Consider the following 22,274-nt stretch of genomic DNA (forward strand, 5'->3'; position numbering starts at 1 on the left):
TGCTGGGGAGACCCTGGGCCACCAAGCTATGAAAAAACCTAAAGTGCTTTGGGATTTACACTAGTTTTCCAACCTCTCACTCTGCAGAGACTGGTTTTTTTAAGCACATCTCAAGGGCAGGTGACTGAGGGCAGCTCATTCCCACCAGCAGCTTCTCCTGCACAGGAAGCCCTGGAGGGTCCTCAGTCCACCCCAGAAATCCCCATCAGCATGCTACAGAGTCACAGATTTTGGTCACGTGCAAATGCCAAGCACTTCTGCAGATTTTTTAGGAAGTAAGCATCTCAGTCCTCAACAGGGACATGGATATGGAAGTAGGAAGAGGCTGTAGCTTTCTCCCAGGTAATCTGGCAGGGTCAGGAAGGATTTCCCAGCAGCAGTGTCAGAAGTACTGCTTTTCTGCTGTGACAGGAATGCGGAGCCTTGATAGGTCAAGTGAAGATGAAAGCCACCTCTATGAAGGCTCAGAACCTTCTGACTGACCTTTGGGCTCACTACACAAGCATTTTCACACAATGATAAATTGTCATATCATCAGCTAAGTAGTGCTGCTGTTGTGCTTCTGATTCAGGGCTCTTCTGAAGGACTTCTCTCATCACTGTGCAGGGTGCTGGGGTGACTCTTCATTATAAGGTCTTTCAGAGAGAAAGTGTGATGGCAGCAACTGGCCCACGCACCAGGGGTAAATGTTGTGGGCCCAGAAACTCAAGAGGTCTTGAGTCATGTATACCCAGCTATAGAAACCTATCAATCTGCTAGTAGCAGGCCCTGCAGAAACACAGGGCTGGATGCTGCCCCAGACCTAAGAGACTTGCAATCTAATCTGGGAGAAGACCAAACGGAAAAGGAGAAGGAAAAACATTAAATAATAAGAGCAAATATTTATATAGCTGCTTGCACAACATAGTAACTACAAGCAGCTAAAGTCTTAGAGATTCAAACAAGATTAAACATTAAGAAGAAACGCTTTACAACTGCAGGGAGAATCTGGGAAAGGTTGCTTGGAGAGATTGCTTGGACAGAAAGATTGTTTCATGCAATTCCATGATTCTGCTGATTTGTATCATGCTCAGCTGTCCCATAGGTTTCATATCTGAGATCTTCCTTCAAAGAGAACAGTCGTTCTCAGAAATCCAGTTAGAAAAAGATATCCCAGCCCTAAGGTGCAGGTGGTAAACAGGCAGCCACGACAGACTGGATTTTTAAGGAAGAGTAATGTTACAATCACAAGACACTCAGAATTATGAAATGTCTTCATGGAAAATTTGCATGCAATGAAATTCAACAAGAACAAGTTTTACAAATCTGCTTTCATGCTCTGCATTTACATTTAGGGCAGATTTAAGCATGTATTTCAATTATAGCAGTTGCAGTACAAATTCATTCACACAGCTTGGTTCCAACTGCTTTATTCTGATTTGTAAAAACAACATCGTAAAGAATGAGAAATATCTTTCTAGGTCTTTTAAATAGCTTTCTGTATTGTAAACTGAGTGCCTCACAGTTATCCTCACAGTTCTATTAATTAAGAAAATGCTGTTACCCTCAGTACCGTGAGAAACCAAGGTGATGATACAGAAGACACAGACCTTTAAAGTTTTCAGGTACCCATGGGAAGGTCCCATGGGAGCTTCCAATGAAAGGGAATGTGGGTGTTTGATGATCAAAGTGCTTTGCAGCATGGCCGAGAAAATCAAGCCTGCCTCTTTGCAAACTCAGGGACTCTAACAAGAGTGGCGTCTTTCCTGCACACAGCATTGTTCATACTATGTGCTTGGTCATAAGAGGGTTCAGACTTCCCTTTCCCCACCCTTTCTTGCTCTTGTGTACATCTACCTGAGAAATATTGTACATAAAGCGCCAGCAATGCAGGGATAGAGGAACCTTGTGCTTAGGAGATCCTATGCCTAAATAAAGAGTCCAGGACACAGCCAAATTCCAGATCACTTTTATAAATCAGATAGTGTAAGCAAATTTATGTAAAATAATGCTGATTGTAATCCCACAGAGTGGAACTGCCACAGCAGTGCTAAATCATATTTAAACCTCAATAGTTTCTCTTTCTTACTGCTGTTTTTCTGCCATATTCTTTCATGCCATGGTCTGTATAAATGAATAGAGGTGAAATGATACATGTGCTACATACAGCTTTATTTATGTCATACCAGGCTTATGCATTTTGATTCTAGAATAAAGAAAAATTACGTCTCCTAAGGTCGAGATTCTAAGGAGAGGATTGTTATTTCACTTGGTGCATGAAAACATTTATGTTTCAGACTGCCAATACCTACAGCAATGAAGAGGGAAAAAGGTAAGATAAGGAGTGTTTAGTCAGGCTTTATCTTCTTCCCACTTTTGTCTTTCTCTCCTTCCAGATACATGAAAGGGAAGGAGCACACAACAATTAGCTCTTAACAAACCAGACTAAAACCCAAAAAAGTCTCCCGATTCTTATCAGAGCAGTGACACAGCAACACAGAGTGTTGAGAAGAATGTATGAAAATATTTTGCAAATAAGTACACTTGCTCCTGAGACACCTGCTTATGACCAATTGTCATTTGCTTCCAATTCTTGACAGAAATTTTATTATACAAGAAATTTTATCATACAAGAAATTTTATCATATAAGAAATTTTATCATTCAAGAAGACCAACGCTGCATTCACTGCCACTTGAGTCACACATCTGACTGCAGAGATAATTTAGAAATACTGTTTGTCTTCTTATCCATCTTTGAAGTCTAGCAGTCCAATGTTACATTCTGATGTAAGTGCTACTAAATACTTCATGCCATATTTCACATTGGCCTGGAAGCTAGCCTTTGCGAAGTGTTAAATTTTCTCCTGGATATACTTATCCCTTCTAGTTACAAAGCAGGAGACAACAGGACTTGCTAAGGGACAATTTCAACACCTAGCCCTTGGCATACACCTTGTAGGAAATACCTTTAAATCAGAAAGTCTTAGATTAAATTGCCTTCAACGTGAATAGCTGGTGTGTCACCACGGGTTATACTCGATAACCAATGGAAAAAATGGTCATATATTTGCTTTATGACACCTTCTGCTGTATGGAATGGCTTCAAAATTAAGTGTGGGTAAAACTTCTATCCACATAGTAGTAACATCAATAGTAGTAATAGTAATAATATCAATAAAACATTATCTGTTATTATCTAGTTTTGCCAAGAGACTTGCTATCAGAATTAAGAACTTCCAGATCTGTTTATTTCCAGTTGTTCATTGAGCAATTGAATATATAGTCACAGACCATGTCAAACAGCAATGCAACATTTTTGATTAGGTGTGAAGATACTGCCTAGGAATCATCCCTGCCCTGTCAGGAGCTGGTCATTCTCTGAGGAGTGTTTCTTGGAAGAGAAGATCAGAAACAGTAATGAAGAAATTTTAAAATGAAATACTGTAAAGAAATGACCTCCTCAAGCACCATGCAATCAAGACAACCCAGCCAGCAAAGAAAAAAAAATCCAACTCCCTATCAATAAAGTTGCAAAACTTATATAGTTTCCTTAGCATACCTTCTTTAGGGTATCAAGCAAGAACAATTTTAGTCTTCTCAGCTGAACAGCTCTTGAGTGAAAGCCTAGATGCTGCAGCATCTCCCACATGGGAGCTTAGCAGCTTTGAGTTAGAAAGTGCCAAGAAAAAATTAGTCTGAAAGGCTAATTTGATATAATTCCTATTGAAGATGGTCTTTGATACCACTGCTCAGATATGGAAAATAATTCGGAGTCTGCAAGAGAAGCCACAGACTTTTGACTGCAGATACCTATCTATCTCCTGCTATTTCTTTTGCTTTTTCTTTCCCTGGTTGGAACATTTTTTTCTCCTTAAGAAATGGACAAGTAATAATAGAATGAAGCACACGGCACTGAAATTAGAGCTCTCTATAAGCTTCTTATGTCATGAGGTGAACTTTACTATAACTCCTCTGACTATCTGGACTTACAAAAAGGAGAGAGGGAACTAATGAGTACAGTAGGAAGAATGGCAGTAAAAATAGACTCGATTTCAACATTTACTGTGAAGCACATCAGGGTTTGAAATTTGCTATATTTTGGCCAGACTCGTATGAGGTGCTTCTGTTAAAAAATGCCCAGCTGAATTCTGGTCTGAAAGAATTCAGACACTGATTTGCATTATAGGTAGCAATTCACGTGATTCAGTAACAGGAAATGTTAGTATTCAGATGTCATAAACACATGCCAAGTGAGAAAAGTTGGTTTTGAACAGCTAAATCACTTATTGTTGTTTCAGTTAAATATTTTTTTTTTCCAAAGAGGCTTTAGGAAAGTAATCATAAAGAAAGAAAAGTATACATCTAGGAATTGACCTAACACATAAGAAATATGGTACCCTTTAATCAAGCTACTTAATATATTTTTGAAACACATGTATCTTGAGGATGTGTTATTCAGGTTTTAGCTCCTGCTTTTATCGATGTTCCAGGTCCCATAGCTGACATCCTGAACTGGATGTCAGGGTTACATTGGATAAGCAATATCTGCCACCTGCTGGAAGGATGTTTTCTAGCACTGACGAGGCTGGCACGGTTTGGTCAGGTGGCCAAACGTAGGAAAACTGAACGAATAGGATTCTGGAAGAATCTGAGAAATTGAAACTTAATCTGTGGCACAACAGAGACCTTTAGATGTTATTTACCAGAGGGTAAATGAGCCACAGAAGAGAAACGATTTACAGTGCAATCCATGGAAGAGGACTGGAGACTCGGTCTAAGCCCTGGCCCATTGCTCTGTGCAGGATCCCACACTGCACTCATTTTAGCTCATAAACCCCACTAAAAACACGTTTGTATTCATAGCATTTTGACAGAACAATCCTCCTCTATCCATTCCGCAAGTATTTGCCAGAAATAGTGTTAACAGCATACACCAATACTGCACATTCAAAGAGAAAAGGGCTTCAGTCTTCTCTCCCTTTTTTACATAAGAAATAAGGCATTTAATTTAACCTTGGTGATAAAACTTTTAAAAAAGGGAATCAAGTCCAACGTTCCTGTCACATTATTAATAATACAGATGGCTGCTGTTACACACATCTATATTGCACATAGATAGACTTTTGCATTAAATTTCTCGGGGATTTTGACAGAACAGCATTGTTTGGCTGTGCTTCGTAGTGCATTTGAAACTGTTCCAGTTAGACCTCGAATTCATATTTCCATGATGTGAATGGATGGAGAGAAAGGGTATAACCACCTCCGAGCTAAAAGAGATAGCACATTGCCTTTGCTGCTCTTCGGTGAGCAGTGGTGTACTACCTGGCTAATACACGAGTGGGTTGCAGTTGAACTGGTGGCACTGACTGCTAGGACAATTACCCAAAATTTCCCAACCCACAGGCTTGTTATCAGTTGCATACACTTTTGCTACGCACTAATTGTTCAGTCTGGAATTTTCCATGCTGGATGTTTGCCTCGGGACAATCTTCTGGAAAACTTCAGTGAAAAGCTTTCAGCTGTTTCTGAAAACACAACTGAGGAAAAAAAAATACATTGTTTTGACCACGTTAAAAAATTCTGGCAGGCTTTTCTCTGAATAGCTGCAGTGCAGTCATCCTTTGGTACAGGGACTTCCTGTTTGCAAGCTGGGTGGCCTATTTATTGGAGATTAACTTCCTGCTATCCTCATGAAATTTTAACAAAATATGGCCACATTATAAAACTTGGAGCCTGTGCATAGCAGATGTTTTCAGTAGAGACCCCAGTTTTGAATTAAACTCTCCAAGACCCCATCCACCCCAGCAGGCTCCAGTCTTCAGCTGCCCTCCGGACTTTCTCCATGTTACTGTTTCTGAGCTGTTGTTGCTGGATGAAGTCTGGGCATGCGATCTGAAAGCAAGGCTGTACCCCTGTAGTCCCTCAGTCGGTCTTGTAGTCTCTCAGCAGTCAGCATTGGGTCTTGGTGGTGATGGGAGAGAGAAAGCGGAGCTGCTCAGGCCGTGGTATGGGTGGCAAGGCATGGCATGGCATGGCAGCTGCAGCGTGAGAAAGGAAAGCTGGAAAAGCTGCCAAGGTGCAATATTCATGGAAGATAAAAGGCTGAAGTGGGCAGATTAAGATCTAGTTTGAGAGAGGATTCAGATAAGGGTCTGGAGGAGTCTGAGACTGAACAACATGTTGTCAGGAAGGGGGTATGAAAAAGAGATGGTTTTAATTAATGGTCAGATATGGTGGAAATAGTGAGAAATGTCTAGGAGAAGATGCGCGGACTAGAAGCTGAGATTGCATGAAGAATCTAAAGGAAGAGATTGGAAATCATTGTGAATGGGGAAGCTGAGGAAGAAAGACTAGATGGGGAGCTAGGAGAGAAGAAATAGAGATTAGCGCTGGCTTGAGAAATCTGTCAGACTGAATTTTCCCAGCCATCATTTATTTCAAGATTCCTTGAGCAATACGGAATGCACATCTCAGTGGACTATGTATGAGGCGTGGGCAGAAGGCTAGGTATCTTCACATTACTTGAACACATATTATCTTTTCTTCCCATTTCATTCACCGATCTGCTCTTGTGATGCATTTACTTCTAGTGTAGTAAAGGAAACTTTGTTGTTTGCTGGTCAAGATGTGCTGTGAAGTGGTGGCTGTGGTATTTTTCTTTTCTTTTCTTTTCTTTTCTTTTCTTTTCTTTTCTTTTCTTTTCTTTTCTTTTCTTTTCTTTTCTTTTCTTTTCTTTTCTTTTCTTTTCTTTTCTTTTCTTTTCTTTTCTTTTCTTTTCTTTTCTTTTCTTTTCTTTTCTTTTCTTTTCTTTTCTTTTCTTTTCTTTTCTTTTCTTTTCCCTTCCCTTCCCTTCCCTTCCCTTCCCTTCCCTTCCCTTCCCTTCCCTTCCCTTCCCTTCCCTTCCCTTCCCTTCCCTTCCCTTCCCTTCCCTTCCCTTCCCTTCCCTTCCCTTCCCTTCCCTTCCCTTCCCTTCCCTTCCCTTCCCTTCCCTTCCCTTCCCTTCCCTTCCCTTCCCTTCCCTTCCCTTCCCTTCCCTTCCCTTCCCTTCCCTTCCCTTCCCTTCCCTTCCCTTCCCTTCCCTTCCCTTCCCTTCCCTTCCCTTCCCTTCCCTTTGTTTCATTTCATTTCGTTTCATGTTTTGCCCACTTCCCTCAGGAAGTTTGTGCATTCTCTCTTTTCTTCACAGACCAGGAGGGAAGCTGTGATGGGGAAGACACGGTGCTTCTCTCATTCTTACAGGCTGCCTTAAAAATAGATCTCAAGTCTTTTCATGCTTCTTCTGGTAAGAAAAGAGCTCAAAAGCATAAGCACATGCCCAGTGTGTCAGCACATGGGGAACCACAGGATGGAGAGGCCAAGATGCATCGGCAGAGCTGCGAGCAGCTGGCAGTGAGCCCCAACAGGACTCAAAGTTGCTGCAGTTCTTGCACTGGGTCTTGTGAACATCCCACAACGTCCTTGGCCATATGCTAATTTTCCTGAGACATCTAGTCACAGGAATTCCCCACCAGTTTGCTCATAATTTTGACGAACACCACACTGGTTTCAGGAGCACTCCACTGACAGGCAGTTTGTAATCTTTATTTTTTTTGATTTTCATAATTATGGTTAGAGTATGAGTTATTTTGTGACTTCAGCAATAAACAGGGTGCCATCCTTTCATGCAGCTGAGGAGCAGGGGGAGAAGTACCACAGAGACAAACAGAAGCTGTGTCCCTACCCACTGAAGACTGTAGTGGAAAAGCCAATTTCCATGAAAGCAAGTAAAAATATAAAATATATGTCAGAATAGGAGAAACTTAGTCATGTGTATAACACTATGGATGAGTGGATTTAGAATATGTACTGACTCACCGTTCCTTGAAAAACTGCACATAAAATCTGCAACATCCTGTAAAAAAGTGTGTTTTGCTAACTAGCTAAAAAGGATTCAATTATTTAAAATATTTCATGTATATCTGGGTTACAGTTTTTTGAGATCCTAACTAAAGCTACCACAACTGATCTTCAGTCTCTTTAGACTGGATTTAGAACAAATATGAAAGAACAGCCCATGTTATTCAGTGATAGACAAGGAAGTCTTTTAAACTAAGTGGGTGATGTGTGTACTTAAAGGCTTCCATTGCTCCCTGGTGGCAAAGGTTCCCAGGCACCAAACCTTTCCTGAGTGGTCAAAAACAGAGTTTTTTTTTCAGCCCCCTCTAAATTCTAAGCTGTTTTCTTTCATCTTTTTTTCAACCCACCCTTGCTTGTTCCTGTCTTGGGTTCATGCGAGTGCAAAGACAGTTCTGTGGTATTGCTGCCTGGTGCCCAGAAAAAGTAGGGCTGTGCAATAGCTGTTCTGTCTTACGTGCTGCAGCTAATTAGTGTCAGGAGGAACAAAATCAGAAAGAAAAAAAATGGCATATTCAAAATATACCTTTTTTTTTTTTTTGAGGATTAAGAATTGATTTTACTCTCCTGGACTGGTGTCAGGAAGACGTAACCCAAACCATGCAAGTATACTTCAAATGTGGGGTGATGTTTTTATTCCTCGTGTACAACATTGATCCCTCCCCCTCTCAGCTGGCAACATTGAGGCAGAACTAAAAAAAAATCTTTTGAGACTCACTTGGAACTTGCTCCTGCCTCTCTGTAGCCCAGTTTCTGGATGTCTGAGCTTCAATTCACAGGCACATGCCAATACAAAGCCCCATATTGAGCTCAATGGGATCATTTGTGACAGTTTTCTTCGTGACATGATTTCATGGTTTTGGCAAGTCCTTAAGCCTCTCCGCTAAGGAGCATTTCAATTCCCTGGTCTCTGGGTAGTTTGTCTTTGTTTAAAATTCCTTCCACTTGCTATCACATAGCCAAGTTTCCAAAGCCGCAGAGGTGCTGAAGCTGGGAGAGAGGCACAAAAGGGCCAAGGGCATGGCAAACATTTCTGAAGGAAACCGCTGAGTACCTGGGGGAGAGGACTGACTGTGTGTGCAGAGGGTCCCAGTTCTCTGCACATTGTGCCTGCGAACCCAGAACCCTTGGATACTGACCAAGGATTACACGGTCAGTAAACACTTTCAAACCCTGATGGGATAGGAGATATCTAACAAGATTTATCATAAAGTAAGGCTTCAGTGGCAGTAACTGTCTTGTTGTTCTGTTTGTACACTACACATCTGAGTGGGTTCCCATGGTGGAAATTCGCTGCACAATACAACTAACAAAAACTTGGACTATCCAAGGATCCTCCAAGCAGTTAAATTCTAGACCAGTTAAATTCCCCTTGCACTTCTGCACCTTCAGAAAGCAGAAAACTAGTGTGAAGTCCTATTCTTTTGGTGGTTTCTGGTTGAGAATATTAGTGCACAGCATGGAGAGCTACACTTGTCCAGCACTTTCGCCTCAGTGTTTTTCTCCAGGTGTTCCTCGCCTGTTTTTTTCTACTTGGCACTGTGGTGAAAAGCTTTCTGGCTGATCTGCATCAATCATCAGTGCTGGATAAAGCTGTTGACATTCTCACAGCAGACAAAATGAAATGGATGCAAGCTTGGGAATCCAGTTTTCTAATACTGTACTGCAGTGTCTTAACAACCACATGCAGTGCTCCTAGTCAGTGGCTTCTCATTAAAATGTCACATAACTAATCAGAATTACAGAGAATACAAGGAAATCAGCCATTTTTAGTGTCGTCATTACTACCAGTGCAGCTCCCACTTTTCCCTTGTACCCTAGTGGATTGCAAGTAGTTGCTGTCATGGTTGAGGATAATGAAGGGAGCACAGGGACCAAATCGAAGTGTTTTTTTGCTTGGCTGTTTGTTTGTTTAAGTAATCCCAGACAATTTCCTGACACTGTAAACCTCTGACTATCCTTTTCTCTCCAAATCTGCCCTTCTCCAGCACCACAGCATCTTTTCCCCTTTTCTGAGCATTACATACTCTAGTTCTCACCTTCTTCAGGAGAAGACGGTTCCAAAATATCATTCAACTTCTGCTGTAATGTCTTTGATGTTTGGAGAGTTATCAGCTTATGCAGACATATCAACCAGGTTGGAAATGTGCCAGGTGCTTCTTAGCAGCCAAGACAGATACAAGATCTCTAAGGAAGAGCCAAAACCAGAGTACATTAAGTCAAATGTTCCTTCTTTATCGCAGGATGCTGTTCTTCGCTAACAAGTGGAGCAGATGGAGCTTCTTTCATGCTTTTCCCATCCAGACTGATCCATTCAGGCATTTGGGTCGTTACAGCAGTAACTAAAAGCAACAATGTGCCCCGTAGCACATCATCAACAGGACTCTGTTGTACCAGACCCCACAAACAAATGATAACAATACAGTAAAAAACATGCATTATTTTACCCTGAAGAGTTTGCACTGCAACACAGTCAAGATAAAGCAAGATGCAACATACATATACAGTAACTGTAGTAAAGGACAGCAAACATTTTAACTATATTATATGTTAGTTCTTGTTTCGTGTTCAGTTATCTAATGTACTATACAGGAATATGTTTAATGAAAAAAAAATCAGTGAATGATTTACATGGAGTATGGAATTAGTAAAGGGCAAGAGTGCAGGCATAACTCGGGAATGAAAAACAGGGCAGGATGCAGGGAAACAGGATGGGATAGAGGAAGGTAAGTCAGAGGGCAGATAGATGAGGTCATGGAAAAGACAGTAGAAGGAACAGGCCCAAAAAGATGGGGGGGAAAAAAAAAAAAAGACTAGTGTCCCGTGTGAAGCACACAGTATATCATGTGTGCCCTGTTGAATAAATGAACCATCTACTGGCCTGTTAAAAAAATATCTTCTCTTCATTACTTTGTGAGTGTTACTGCAAGAAATGCAGTATTTCAGAAGGATTTGTCCCAGAGAACTTTGAGAAAAAAAAATGCTCACCATAAACAGAAATACTTTAAAAGATTATCCAGACATCAGCATTAGGAATTGCATGTAACTATTAGAGGCACTTTGGCATCCGCATAATTGTATCACCTCGGATTTTAATAGGGATCCATTGTCTTGTAAAGATTTTTAAGCATCTGTTAGTTCTTCCCTAATGCACTCAGACTGCTGATATCCTGAGAATATGTTCTTATTATTGTTCAGTATAATTCCCCAAAGAATATCCCACACTTCATGAGAGGATTTGAGAGTCTGATTTTAATACAGGAAATAGAATATCTATTTTAGACACAGTAAAAATGGGGCAGCAATTGTTGAACAGTCTCCATAAATGACATGTAATAAAACTAAGTATCATAAAAGCTAGCCTTTAGGCTAGGCGATTGAATATTCTGTATAATTTCAAAGGGACTTTAAAAATAAAACAGAAAAAAAGAAGACAGAAGGACATGCAGAAGTTTGTTAAAGTCAGAGGCCACAGGCTGGTAAGATGTGCTGATAGCACAAAGGCAGCACAGCTGCAGGTAGAAGGCTAGGATGCCGCTCAGAAATTTGGTGTGCAGCCTGCAGCAGCTCTATCATAGCAGTTCATGATCATTGGGTATGTTTTGAAAAATATATGGAACTAAACACCTGTGACTTCTTAGGTTTCTTTATTTTTTTTTATTTCTTTTTTTAAATTAAACACTTAGGCCAGTTCACCTTTTTGAAGCTATAAAATGCTTCTTAAAGTTCAATATATAGAAGAATGAATTAATAGTGAATTTGGTAAAAATAGAACTAAAGGAAAGTGTTCGTGAATTTGAATCAAAGTGCTGACTAGCAGTTTTAGCTAGCAGACAGGGTGGAAAATCCATACAGGTTGAAAGAGTTCAACTTCTTTGCAATAAAATGTTTTTGTTCAGGAATGCCAAAAACTTTAAAATATGAATTTTTGTTTCAAAATCATATTTTCTCACATTTTAAAAATAGCCTAAGCTAAAATGAGAAGAAGACTAAGCAAAAGTCTAAGACTAAGCAAAAAAAAGCGCTGATCTCTTCTCTCTGGGGACAGCGACAGGACCCGAGGGAACGGCATGGAGCTGGGACAGGGGAGGGTCAGGCTGGGGGTTAGGGAAAGGTTCTGCACCCAGAGGTGGTCGGGCACTGGGACAGGCTCCCCAGGGAGTGGTCATGGCACTGAGAGTGCTGGAGTTCAAGAAGTGTTTGGACAACGCTCTCAGACACATGGTCTGATTTTTGGGTGGTCCTTTGGGAACCCAGGAGTTGGACTCGATGTTCTTTGTGGGTTCCTTCCAACTTGGGATATTCTATGGTTCTGTGAAAAGAGGTAACTAAATGAAACAGGAAAAAAGTCACATTTCACATTTTGGTCAATATTGTTTGTGCCGTTTCTGAATAGAATTTTTGCCATTGTCCCCATTGTTCTGGTTTAGCTTTCAGCCCCAAATACCTATTTAATTACCAGCTTTCATTTTATTTACAACACTGATTATTTACTGATTTTCAGGCTCTATAAGTCTATTTTCTCAGTGTAAAATTCACTATTTTCTCAATACTTAAAAGACTGGAGCATACGACATGGAAGGAGAGTTGGTTTCGGTAAACCTGTAGTAGAGATGACTAAGGGGGAATTAACTGATGCCTTCAGCTAACTAAAGAAGAGTTATAGAGAAAACAGAGCCAGACGCTTATCAAATGTGTGCAGCAGAAAGAAAGGAGGAGATAATGGTTGCAAGCTGCATCACAGGAAATTCCAGTGTCATATAAAGATAACATCCTTCACAAGGATGGCCAAGCACTGAAACCTGAAACTAGGGAACCTGAAAAATCTCCATTCTTGGAGATTTTCAAAGCCTGACAGGGCAAGGCTGAGCGACCTGGTCAAACTTCATAATTAGACCTGCTTTGAGCAGGGGATGGGAATAGATGGGCCCAGCCAACCTAACTCACTCTGTAATGCTAAATGTGAAGGTTCTGCATTGTACCGCTCTGGTTTAGATCAAAACCACACATGGAATGATTAAGTAACAACCACATGGTTCCTAAAAAGTCCCAGTCAAACTAGGAATCACACTAGGAATCAGGTCTGCGTGAAACTTCATAGGAATCTAGATGGCCTCTTTCATGCTCTTCTTCAGACTTTCAGTTGAGCTTGCCTAATGTCTAGGAGGAAATTTTCAAAAGCAAACACTTCTTCCCATTGCCTATGTAAGACATTTGAATAGATTGAGTCCAATAAAAAGAGTAAATGTGAATAATGTACTCTGAGTATTCACAGTCCTTAATTATTAGTAGGTGTTGGACTATTGGGTTTGTGTTGGACTACTCCAATCAAATTTCCAACGAAAAAAATTGCATGGACATCACATGGTACCCAAGTGAGACAGAGGCATGTCCTAGTCAGTATGGACACAGCCCACCAGCTATACGAGAGTTTTGAGCACTGTAGGTACGTCAGCGTGTGCCACCCCAGGACCAGGAGCTGAAACTATCCCTGGGATTATTTTATTGAGCACTGTAGATTTAACCTTTAGAATGATCTTTCAGGAAGCCAGGCTCCAGGGAACTTTAAATGAGGCTGAGTTTTTTAGTAAGGCCTCTGCACAGGAATAATTTCAATCTGCAGTAGATTTTAGGATCAGCTAAATATTTTTTTCCTATTAGATTTTCTAAAAAGTCTAATTGGTATGTAAATTCTCACATTAAGAACAACTAAGAATGCCAAATCAAGTACTCAAAAGTTAGGAAATGCCAGACTTAGCATTGACAGTGCAGATTGAATCCACATATGCTCCATGTATTATTCATAGCTTCATGGCTGTTTTTTCTCCTCCCAAGGGACTATACAGCTTTGACCTACTAGAAAAGGGACTGAAAACCCATGACATTTTAGTGCGAGGAAGGGCTTTCAAGAGTATAGCTGCCCAGAACTGGTCGCCTCTGTGGCAGCCCTTCCTCACAGCCATGGGTGTTCAGGATTCACAGCACCCTGACCCAGACCTGGCTTCCTACGGGAGCCCCAGGTGTGCTACATCAAAAGCTCACCAAAATGGAGACATTTCCCTTACTGACTGTCATTTCCTTGAATGGGAGTTTTCTGATAACATTTGGTATTTTGGAATATTCCCAGTGACCTCTAGGTCAGAACTGCAGAAACTAGCCCGTGCCTATAAGATAGTTATTTGGGGCAGAACCCAGAGGAACAACTAAAAGAGCTTGAAGAGGTCTACAACACACTGATGTCCCTGCCTCCTGTTACTAGCTGGCTCAGGTACTGACAGCATAGGAGACTCCCCATTGTAAACTGTGGTGCAAAAGGTTAAATGCATAAATGAGCCTGCACACTTTGCTTCTGTGATTGCATTGCTAATAAATGAACCACGCAGTTTCAAGCCAACTTGGTTCCATCTGTATAAACAGCAACCACCTCTTGATTGAAAGGCTGTATTAGGAAAACTGTCTTGCCTATGAAATGAAGCTGTGAAAACTCTCCGAAGATAAATGTTAGAAGACCTATTACGTGGGATATTTAATGTACACTTGACAAAATACAGAAAACAATTTTGTATTACCACAGATATGAGTTAATAGGCCTATAATTCTGTGTTTGCGTTTTGTTAATTCAAACTTTTTTATTCCCAGCTGGGTAGCAAGTCTTTGCATATTTATTTTTCTCAGCGCTTAAGGCTGATAGAAATTTGAATGCGAACAGTCTGCCAAAGTGTTCTTCACCTCCCAAGACACTCATGAGCTCCATCAGTCATAACGACAATTTAGCTTTGATGCCTAAGCACTATTTATGTCAAAAGTTTAATGAGAACAGACTTACCCTTCATACAGGGAATTAAGATCATGATTTTTGTGGGAATGTTTCTACATTTGCATGATATGGTTATACACAAGAATGTGCGCAATAATAAAAAATAATGTAAAATGAATAAATACTTTGAAGACAGTATTCCTTAGCAGTGAATTTTGATTTAGGATTCTGTGTCAGCTCCAGAAGCTGAACATATCAATGGGAAAAATAAATAAGGTGAACTTACAAGGTACAAGCGGAGCATGGATTACTCATCTTTTAACTGAAATGTCCTCTTCCTCTCCCCTTAAGTGGGAAAGAAATCTTTCCTGAGGCTTTGCTGTAGAAAAACTGAAATTGTCCCAAGACTTGCTGAAATCATTCACTACTATGAGAAGAGGAGGTCACTGAGTGTTAGCCCAGGTCAGCCAAGCAGAGCCCAAATGAACAAGTCCTTAAGGCACAATTTTTTTTTCACCCTATACCTTCCTTCAACAGACCCTTTAGGGCCTCTCTCCAGATGAAACCCTGTGCTTTGTTTCTCTCCCAACCCTAAACCTATATGCTGGTGGAGACTTAGCCTAAAAGACCCCAACTATGGCTCAGATCAATATGTCCTCAGGGGAGAATTCTGTTTGCATGTCCCTCTTTCCTCTAACAGCCTTTTTCCTGACCCACTCCCTGCCTTCTTCCTTTCCAAACACAAACTCTCTTACCCTTAAACTGTGATATGAAGCTTAGCACAACACCACTAGGCTTTGCCTTTTGGAGCACAGTCTCAGGCATTAATTTTTCTGCCACCCAATCCTTCCCTTCACAGCCCTTTTTGAAGTCTATCCCAGCAGGAGCTCTAGCCTTTGTCTCTCTCCCGATCCTAACCCTAACCTAAACCTTAACCTCATTTAACTGAATGAAATTTAGCCCAAAGTAGCCTAGCCCTAGCCCAGATAAATATGTCCGGCATGTAAACTGAAGCTAAGCATAGGATCTCAGTCATGGCCCGGGTGAAAAAGATCTCAGAGGAGAATCCTTTTGACAACCCACTCTTCCCCTTGGCAGCCCCTTGCCAGACAACTACAGCTGGAAATCCCACTCCTTCTATTTCTTCTAACCCTTACCAAAACCTAGGTGTCAGCTGAGCCCTAGCCTGACAGACCCAGACATAGTCCAGGCGAACATGTCTTCAGCAAACAATTCTTCCGACCCCTGCTGTCCTTCAGCAGTCCCTTTCCAATCCCTAAACAAACAGATCTTTAGACTTTCTTCCTTCTCTGAAACCAAAACATAACCAAGTCCCTAAGCACAGCTGTGGACTGAGACTTAGCCCAAGGCCCCTAACCACCACCCACATGAGAAGCTTCTCAGAGAGTAATTCTTTTTGCAGCCCCTTTCCTTCCCCAGTCCAAAAAGAGAGACAAATTTTGTCTGTTCCCTGTCCCTAAGCCTAATTTTAGCCTGAGCTCTAAAACCCAACACCAACTGAGACGGCCAAAGACCCCAAGCCATTGCCAAGACAACCAAGTTCTCAGAAGAGGAATTCTTCAGCAACTCTTTTTCAGGTCGACTTCAAGTGGAGCTCTAGACTCTGGCCCCTTAGAACTGCAACTTAGCCTGAACGCAAAGGATGGGTTGAGCCTCCAAATCGTGTTAATGGCGTACTGTGTTCACCTTAAAGTAAATTGGGGTCATGATGTATGTGAGATAATACAACAGCCAAGCTTGTCCAAGATTTTGTCAAATCTTGTCCAAGATTTGTCAACTTCCTGACATGAAAGAAACCTTACATTTGTTTTGTCAGGATTCTATCTTCTTTCTTTAAATGCTGAGAGGCTTAATTTACTTCTGCTATATCCACCTGACTTCTAGTCTAAAGAATATCCAGAACTGCAAGGACATGGGGCTTCCACACTGACTTACGATAATCATAAAATCTCATGGAACTGATATTTTTGAAGCATTAGTTTCTTTTTCTGCATACCATATCAAAGAACAGGTACTGAGATTTAAATACTTTTGTGCACCCTCTGTATACTTCTCCATAAAAACCTTCTGCCAGTTCAAATTTTGTTGCAATAATTTTCTTTTTAGGCTTAGAGCCATTGCAAGGTATTATACAGGATATGCATAATAATGGTTGTAAAACAAGGAAGGAAGAAGGGAAAGAGGAAGAAGAGAGATTACAAAAAAAAAATATATATATCTTTATTCTTTCTGGCTCTGTAATTGTATTCTCGTTTGTAATGAGAATAATCAACCTTCTGCTCTGATTCTTTGGAGAATGATGTAAGAAACATTTTATATTCAGCACTGCCAGAAAGTGTCCTTGGGATAGCTTTGGTCAAATAAATCCATTAAGATATTTGAAGATTAATATTAAATTGCTATTTGTAACAAAATTAGTATGAAGTAGATTGTTTGCTTTATTTGATGTGCAGTCTCAGTAGTATGTAAGTTCCTGCCATTTCTAATGTTACCAAAACACAAACTTCCTGCAAAATATTTCAATCAGTGACAAATTTTATGCCTACTTATTCCTGTACCACATTAGTTCAGAATAAAAAGATAAATTTCAGATTCATCTGTTTCACCATCCCAAGCAAACTGAAACGGGCTATGTTCAAGGCGGATCTGCTACCTTTTTAACACCAACCCGTTTCCCACGTCTGCGCTGCTATTCACGGTGTTGCCACTCGGTGGTGCTACGGGGCCACAAAAACTTCAGCGGATCTTAAATTCAACCGCTTATATTTTGCAATCGAGACTCATCAGGTTCTTGCAGTGTTTTCTTGCCTAGGTAACTTTAAAATGAACAAAATCTATGTTCTATGGCCTGTGTTTTAAAAAACAATGCTTTCAAATTTGCAGGTGTTTTTCAGATAATTTATTTTGTACTAAAACTACATGATCACTGTTCTGCCACCCCTATCTATATAGGGCGGTATCTAAACTAAGCAACTACTTACAGAATAAGAATTTATTTGGCATGTTAGGGGGGCTCAGTTGTGCAACTGTCTGTACCATGAAAACTAACATTTTCCAATTCATGTGTATAGTCTATGCTGAAGCATAAACACACAGAAAAAGTATTAGGACTTTCAATAAATTTAATCTTCAAAAAGTATGTAACTGTCTATTGTAAAATGTCCTGCCTTAGACAGTTGCTACAACTACTTTCAGCAATACCTTTCATTCCAACTTAAGTCAATTAGAAAATAAGCACTTGACTGCCTGTTTAAAGGTGGCATAATAATAAAAAAAATCTCAAGAGCACTTTTGAATCCTTTACAAAGAACTTTTAAAACATAAATACTTGTGTGTGAAAAATATACTGGCTTTACAAAATAAGGCAAAGCTACCAGTATACAAAAACAGTGTAAGCTATCACTGTGCTGTTTAAACAAACAAATGTTATTTTACTACATTTCAGGTTTCAAGTATCCCATGCGGGCTTCTTTCTGCCATACTATGAGATGAACAGCCTTTATAAGTAAAGTTGCAAGCTGAAAGTACGGGACGTGCTGTTAGCTTCCATCAATGTCCCACTGCAGAAGACTAAAGCTGCAGTCACTGTAAAGCTTCTCAACCATGTCAGCTCCTGGGGTCTGACATCTAAAATTCTGCAGGAACCCTGGATGCTGTGAGACCAGGTCTCTGAATTATAAAAATAAAGACATGACATGCATTCAGGATCAAATTTTTGAGAGCTCATTTTTAAGTGCATGGATAAATTAAGATTTGGAGTCCCGGCAGTATTTTACATAAAGCTCACCAATTAATTCCACATATTAAGCCAGCTGTGGGAGTTGAGATCTTAGGAAATAAGGCACTTGGAAAGCATCTACGTTGTTACACTACCTTGGCTAGTGTATTTCGAAATTACACCGATTTTTCAATGGCATTTTTAAAAACCTTCTCTCCGAAAGAGAAGGCCTCTGAAGGTCCATGAAACGGGCCTCTGAAGCGGGACAGGAGGCAACATCTCCCTGTCTGTCCCAGGAACCCGTGGGTTGCCTCATGGCCAGCTTTGGCCGCTCCCTGTACCTGTAGCTGGCACGCCACAGGTACGTGCCGGTTCACACGTTCGGCGTGGGGCGTGCGAGGCTCAGGACCAGAGGTGCTCCCGCTGGGGTGGCGGCACAATTCCAGGCGTTGCACAAGCACCGGGGCCCTGGGGCTTTATGTGGTTTGGGGAGGTGCAGGAAGGCTTTCCCTGTACCGAGCCCTACAGAACAAAATCCCCGCTGACATCTGTAGGCCGAGAAGAACCGGGGATGGCTTTGGTGTTGGTAAGAGCTGGGACAAACCATTAATTAACACGCCCACTCCTCTTCGGGGCGACTACAAAGCAACACGAAGGTGATTTAACACTGGTGGAAACGCACCCTGCCTGCTCACGGAGGGGTCGCTGCCCCTCTCCTGCCTCCTTCCCTCAGCACCCCGACCCCCGAGCCCCCTCGGAGCCTCCTCCCCGCCGCCACCGGGCGGCGCCCGGCCTCGCTCGGCGGCTGCCACGTCGAGGCCGCCTCCCCGGGCCGAGGAGGAGGAGGAGGAAGAAGGAGGAAGGGAGGAGGACGAGGAGGAGGGGGCGGGGATGGCGGCGGGGCGCTGACGTTGCGGGGAGGAGGAAGGAGGAGGAAGAGGAGGAGACCCGGCTGCCTCCGGGGCAGAGGCTGCCGCGTCCCGCGGAGGCTCGGCGCGGCTCCGCGTCCCCCCCCCCCCCCCCGACCGCCGTCCGTAAGGCGGTGGCCGCGATGCGCTCGGCCTGAGCGCCCGCCTCGGGTCCCCTTCTTCGTGCCTGCGAGGGGCGGCGATGGCCGCGGGCAGCTGGCAGCAGGCGGCGGCCCAGCAGGCCGAGGAGACGGCGGCCCGGGTGCGGGACGCGCTGGCGGGAGGCCTGGGCCTGCTGCGAGCCGAGCTGGGCCTGGAGCTGGGCCTCGACCCGCACGGCCTGCCCACCTGGCTCGCCCTGGGGCTGCCGGCCGCGCTGGGGCTCGGGCTGCTCGGGCTGCTGCTGGCCCTGGCCTGCGGGAGCGGCCTCCGCAGGAAGGCAGCGGCCGGCCGGGCCGAGAGGAAGGGCGACGAGGCGGTGGCGGCGGCGACGGCCCTGACAGGCGGCGGGGGGCCGGGCAAGGCGGCGGGGCAGCTGGGGCTGAAGGGCGACGAGCAGAAGAAGAGGAGCAAGAAGAAGCTGCCCGAGAAAGCGGCGAGGGTGAGAGGGGAGCCGGGGGGACTCGGCCACGGAGCCCTGGGCACCGCCGGGGAATTGGGGGTGGGACGAGGTCCGAGGTAGTGGGGTTCACCCCGGTGGCGTCTGCCGGGCTCCCTCCGGGCTGCCCGGGAGCTTTGCAAAACAACATTTAGGTGAAAACGATGCTTTTTTTCCTCCTGGGGAAGGAGGAGAGAGCTCCCTGCTTTTTTAGTGGAACCGTGGGTTATGTACGCACACTGTACTGTTGCATTTTTACTATCAGTATTGTCTTTTTACTATCAATCGAAAGCTTAGTGCATCGGGAGCTGGTAGCAGAGACCTTACCGTGGTTCAGCCTCTCAAGGCAGGAGTCGCAGCCCAGGCAGGTACAGGCTGTTGGAAGCCTCGTAAAGGCTGCGATGATTCAAACTTGAGTAAGGCTTTCTGCTGCGCCTTTTCGGCAGGACACGTTAACACCGGGCTTGTGGTGAATTTGCCTCGCTAGGAACATGTCTCGGTTGTTGCAGGAAGGATCATCTCCTTTAATAAGGAAATCTGTCTCTCAGCAGCCCCTTAAAAACAGATCGTGCCTGTCTTTTATTGTAATCCTCGGTCTGTGATGTAGGAGTCTTGTGTCTTTGACAGCGTTTTCATGAGAAAATGAATTGAATGAAGAAATTATTGGCTGTTGTTTTCAAGCTTCCAGTTATCATAGTTTTGGGACTTGAAGGGATTGCTTCAATAGCTTTTATGTTGTTGGTATGTTTGCAATCCTATTTACATCCAAATGGATTATAGGAATGAAAGTGCAGCAGCTGTCCCCTGCCTTTTACAACTATGTCTTTTAATTACATAGTGCGAAATTTAATATGAATTGTTTGCCTAATGACGTGAAAAAGGAGGTGCAGAAAGGGATTGTGCCTTCGTTTGGTTCTGTGGCAATACTGAGACTTGAGAAGTTTTGTTAAAGATTTTTTAGCCTGCTCTCCATTAAAAAAATACAAAAGTCTGTATATAGCACCAAACTGTCTTTGAGCAGTGAACTCCTGAAACTCGCTGGAGCTGATTCTGCAAGTTGCAATAGGCTAATAACTAAGCACCAAGAAGAGGAAGCACTGTGATTCAGAATTTTTCAAATGTTGCTAGGTCTCCATTTTGAAGAAGACACGTTAAAGATGCAGTGTTTTTTGCTGTCCTGAAAGGGACATCCTCTAAGGCTTAATAGATCTGTTATGCTTTCTAGAAAAGAGACTAAACCTAGAAATAATCCCGATTTTTGTTATTTTATTTAAACTCCAGTATAAAAAAACAACATAAACTCTTGCAAGTCATCATTGGAGACACTGAGAAATGCCTGAACAGAAGACAGAGTGAAGAAATAGATACAGTATTGGCAATGTTCTGCAGTGTAGGGCTTTATAAAAGCAAGCTTTGTATTAATTGTGTATAAACTTAACTAGCCGACATTTTCAGTGAATATAAATACTTGTATTGTTTCCAGCGTGGTTTACTCAGGCACAAAATAGCGAAAGTTAAGGCTATGGAAGAGCAAATAGTTTCATAGTCAAAAAGGAGTAAAAGAGTTTTTCATCTGTCAAGATATCATTCTGTATTCTTAAGATTTGAAAAGTTATTTTCGTAGAACTTTGTATCCATTATTTTAATGCAGAGATAAGATTAAAAAAACTTTGCAGGAAAGAAAATGAAAGAACTGAATCATTAACTACAGTGCAAATAAGTTTGTATCAGCAGTGAAGTTAAATAGGCCTGCCTTGTGCTAGTTTTCCAACATAAGTTCGCGGGGATCTGTATTAGCGCGTTCCAAGATTTTCTGACTTGTTTCACCATGAAAAACATTCAAAATCACATTGGAAATTTAGAGAAGCAGCAGAAAATCCTACCGAAGGCTGCGTAGTGGTTTCATCTTGTATTTTTGTACACTCGTGCTAATAATGAGGTCTGTGAAGGAAAAAGAGTAAGCCTATTATCAATAGATTTACCAGAGGGTTTGCTATGCCGGGGTCTAGATTTCCATTACAGGCATTACAGAAAGCTTAGAGCAACTGGTCTGGAGCATTAAAAAGCACTCTCCAGATGTCTAATTAAAAGCCGTAGGGTTACTTTAATGTAGGGTTACTGAGCTCATTGTGGGGCGGGTGATGTATGCTCTCATCAGTCAGGATCAGAAATGTTCTCCACTGCTCCCTTTCCGAGGAAGAGTATTGTTGCTTTGTTTTTTGTGTTTGGGTTTATTTGGTTCCTTCGTAGGTACGGTACAATTTAACTGAGATTTTTAGTACGATGTGGAGCTGAATGGCAGGGAGTTGACTGGAAGCTGTACTAGCTGTGGTGTTCTGTTTATTGACTTGCTGTGGGTAGACTGAGATCAAATGAATGATTTAGCGTTCATTAGCACT

General features: G+C 42.3%; 2 protein-coding genes and 1 long non-coding RNA gene across 4 annotated transcripts in view; 2 read left to right on the plus strand and 1 right to left on the minus strand.

Annotated features, from left to right (window-relative positions):
• Positions 1 to 22,274, plus strand: part of CPQ (carboxypeptidase Q) — a 358,649-nt gene that overhangs the window by 275,938 nt on the left and 60,437 nt on the right. The window lies entirely within an intron of this gene.
• LOC308191102 lies at positions 16,604 to 18,918 on the minus strand. The gene is made up of 2 exons (XR_013947701.1): positions 18,711 to 18,918; positions 16,604 to 18,320 (listed from the first exon to the last, which is right to left on the minus strand). It is a non-coding gene; the product is annotated as an uncharacterized lncRNA (long non-coding RNA).
• Positions 19,137 to 22,274, plus strand: part of MTDH (metadherin) — a 31,401-nt gene continuing 28,263 nt past the window's right edge. Inside the window, exon 1 of one of the 2 annotated variants that reach the window (XM_080583129.1) lies at positions 19,137 to 19,878. In XM_080583129.1, the coding sequence (XP_080439255.1) occupies positions 19,480 to 19,878 (399 nt within the window). In that variant the 5' untranslated portion in view covers positions 19,137 to 19,479. The remainder of the gene's footprint in view (positions 19,879 to 22,274) is intronic. The other variant, XM_080583130.1, reaches the window with a different exon arrangement.

Source organism: Anser brachyrhynchus (assembly GCF_964034855.1).
Source record: "Anser brachyrhynchus genome assembly, chromosome: 2".
Taxonomy (NCBI): Eukaryota; Metazoa; Chordata; class Aves; order Anseriformes; family Anatidae; genus Anser; species Anser brachyrhynchus.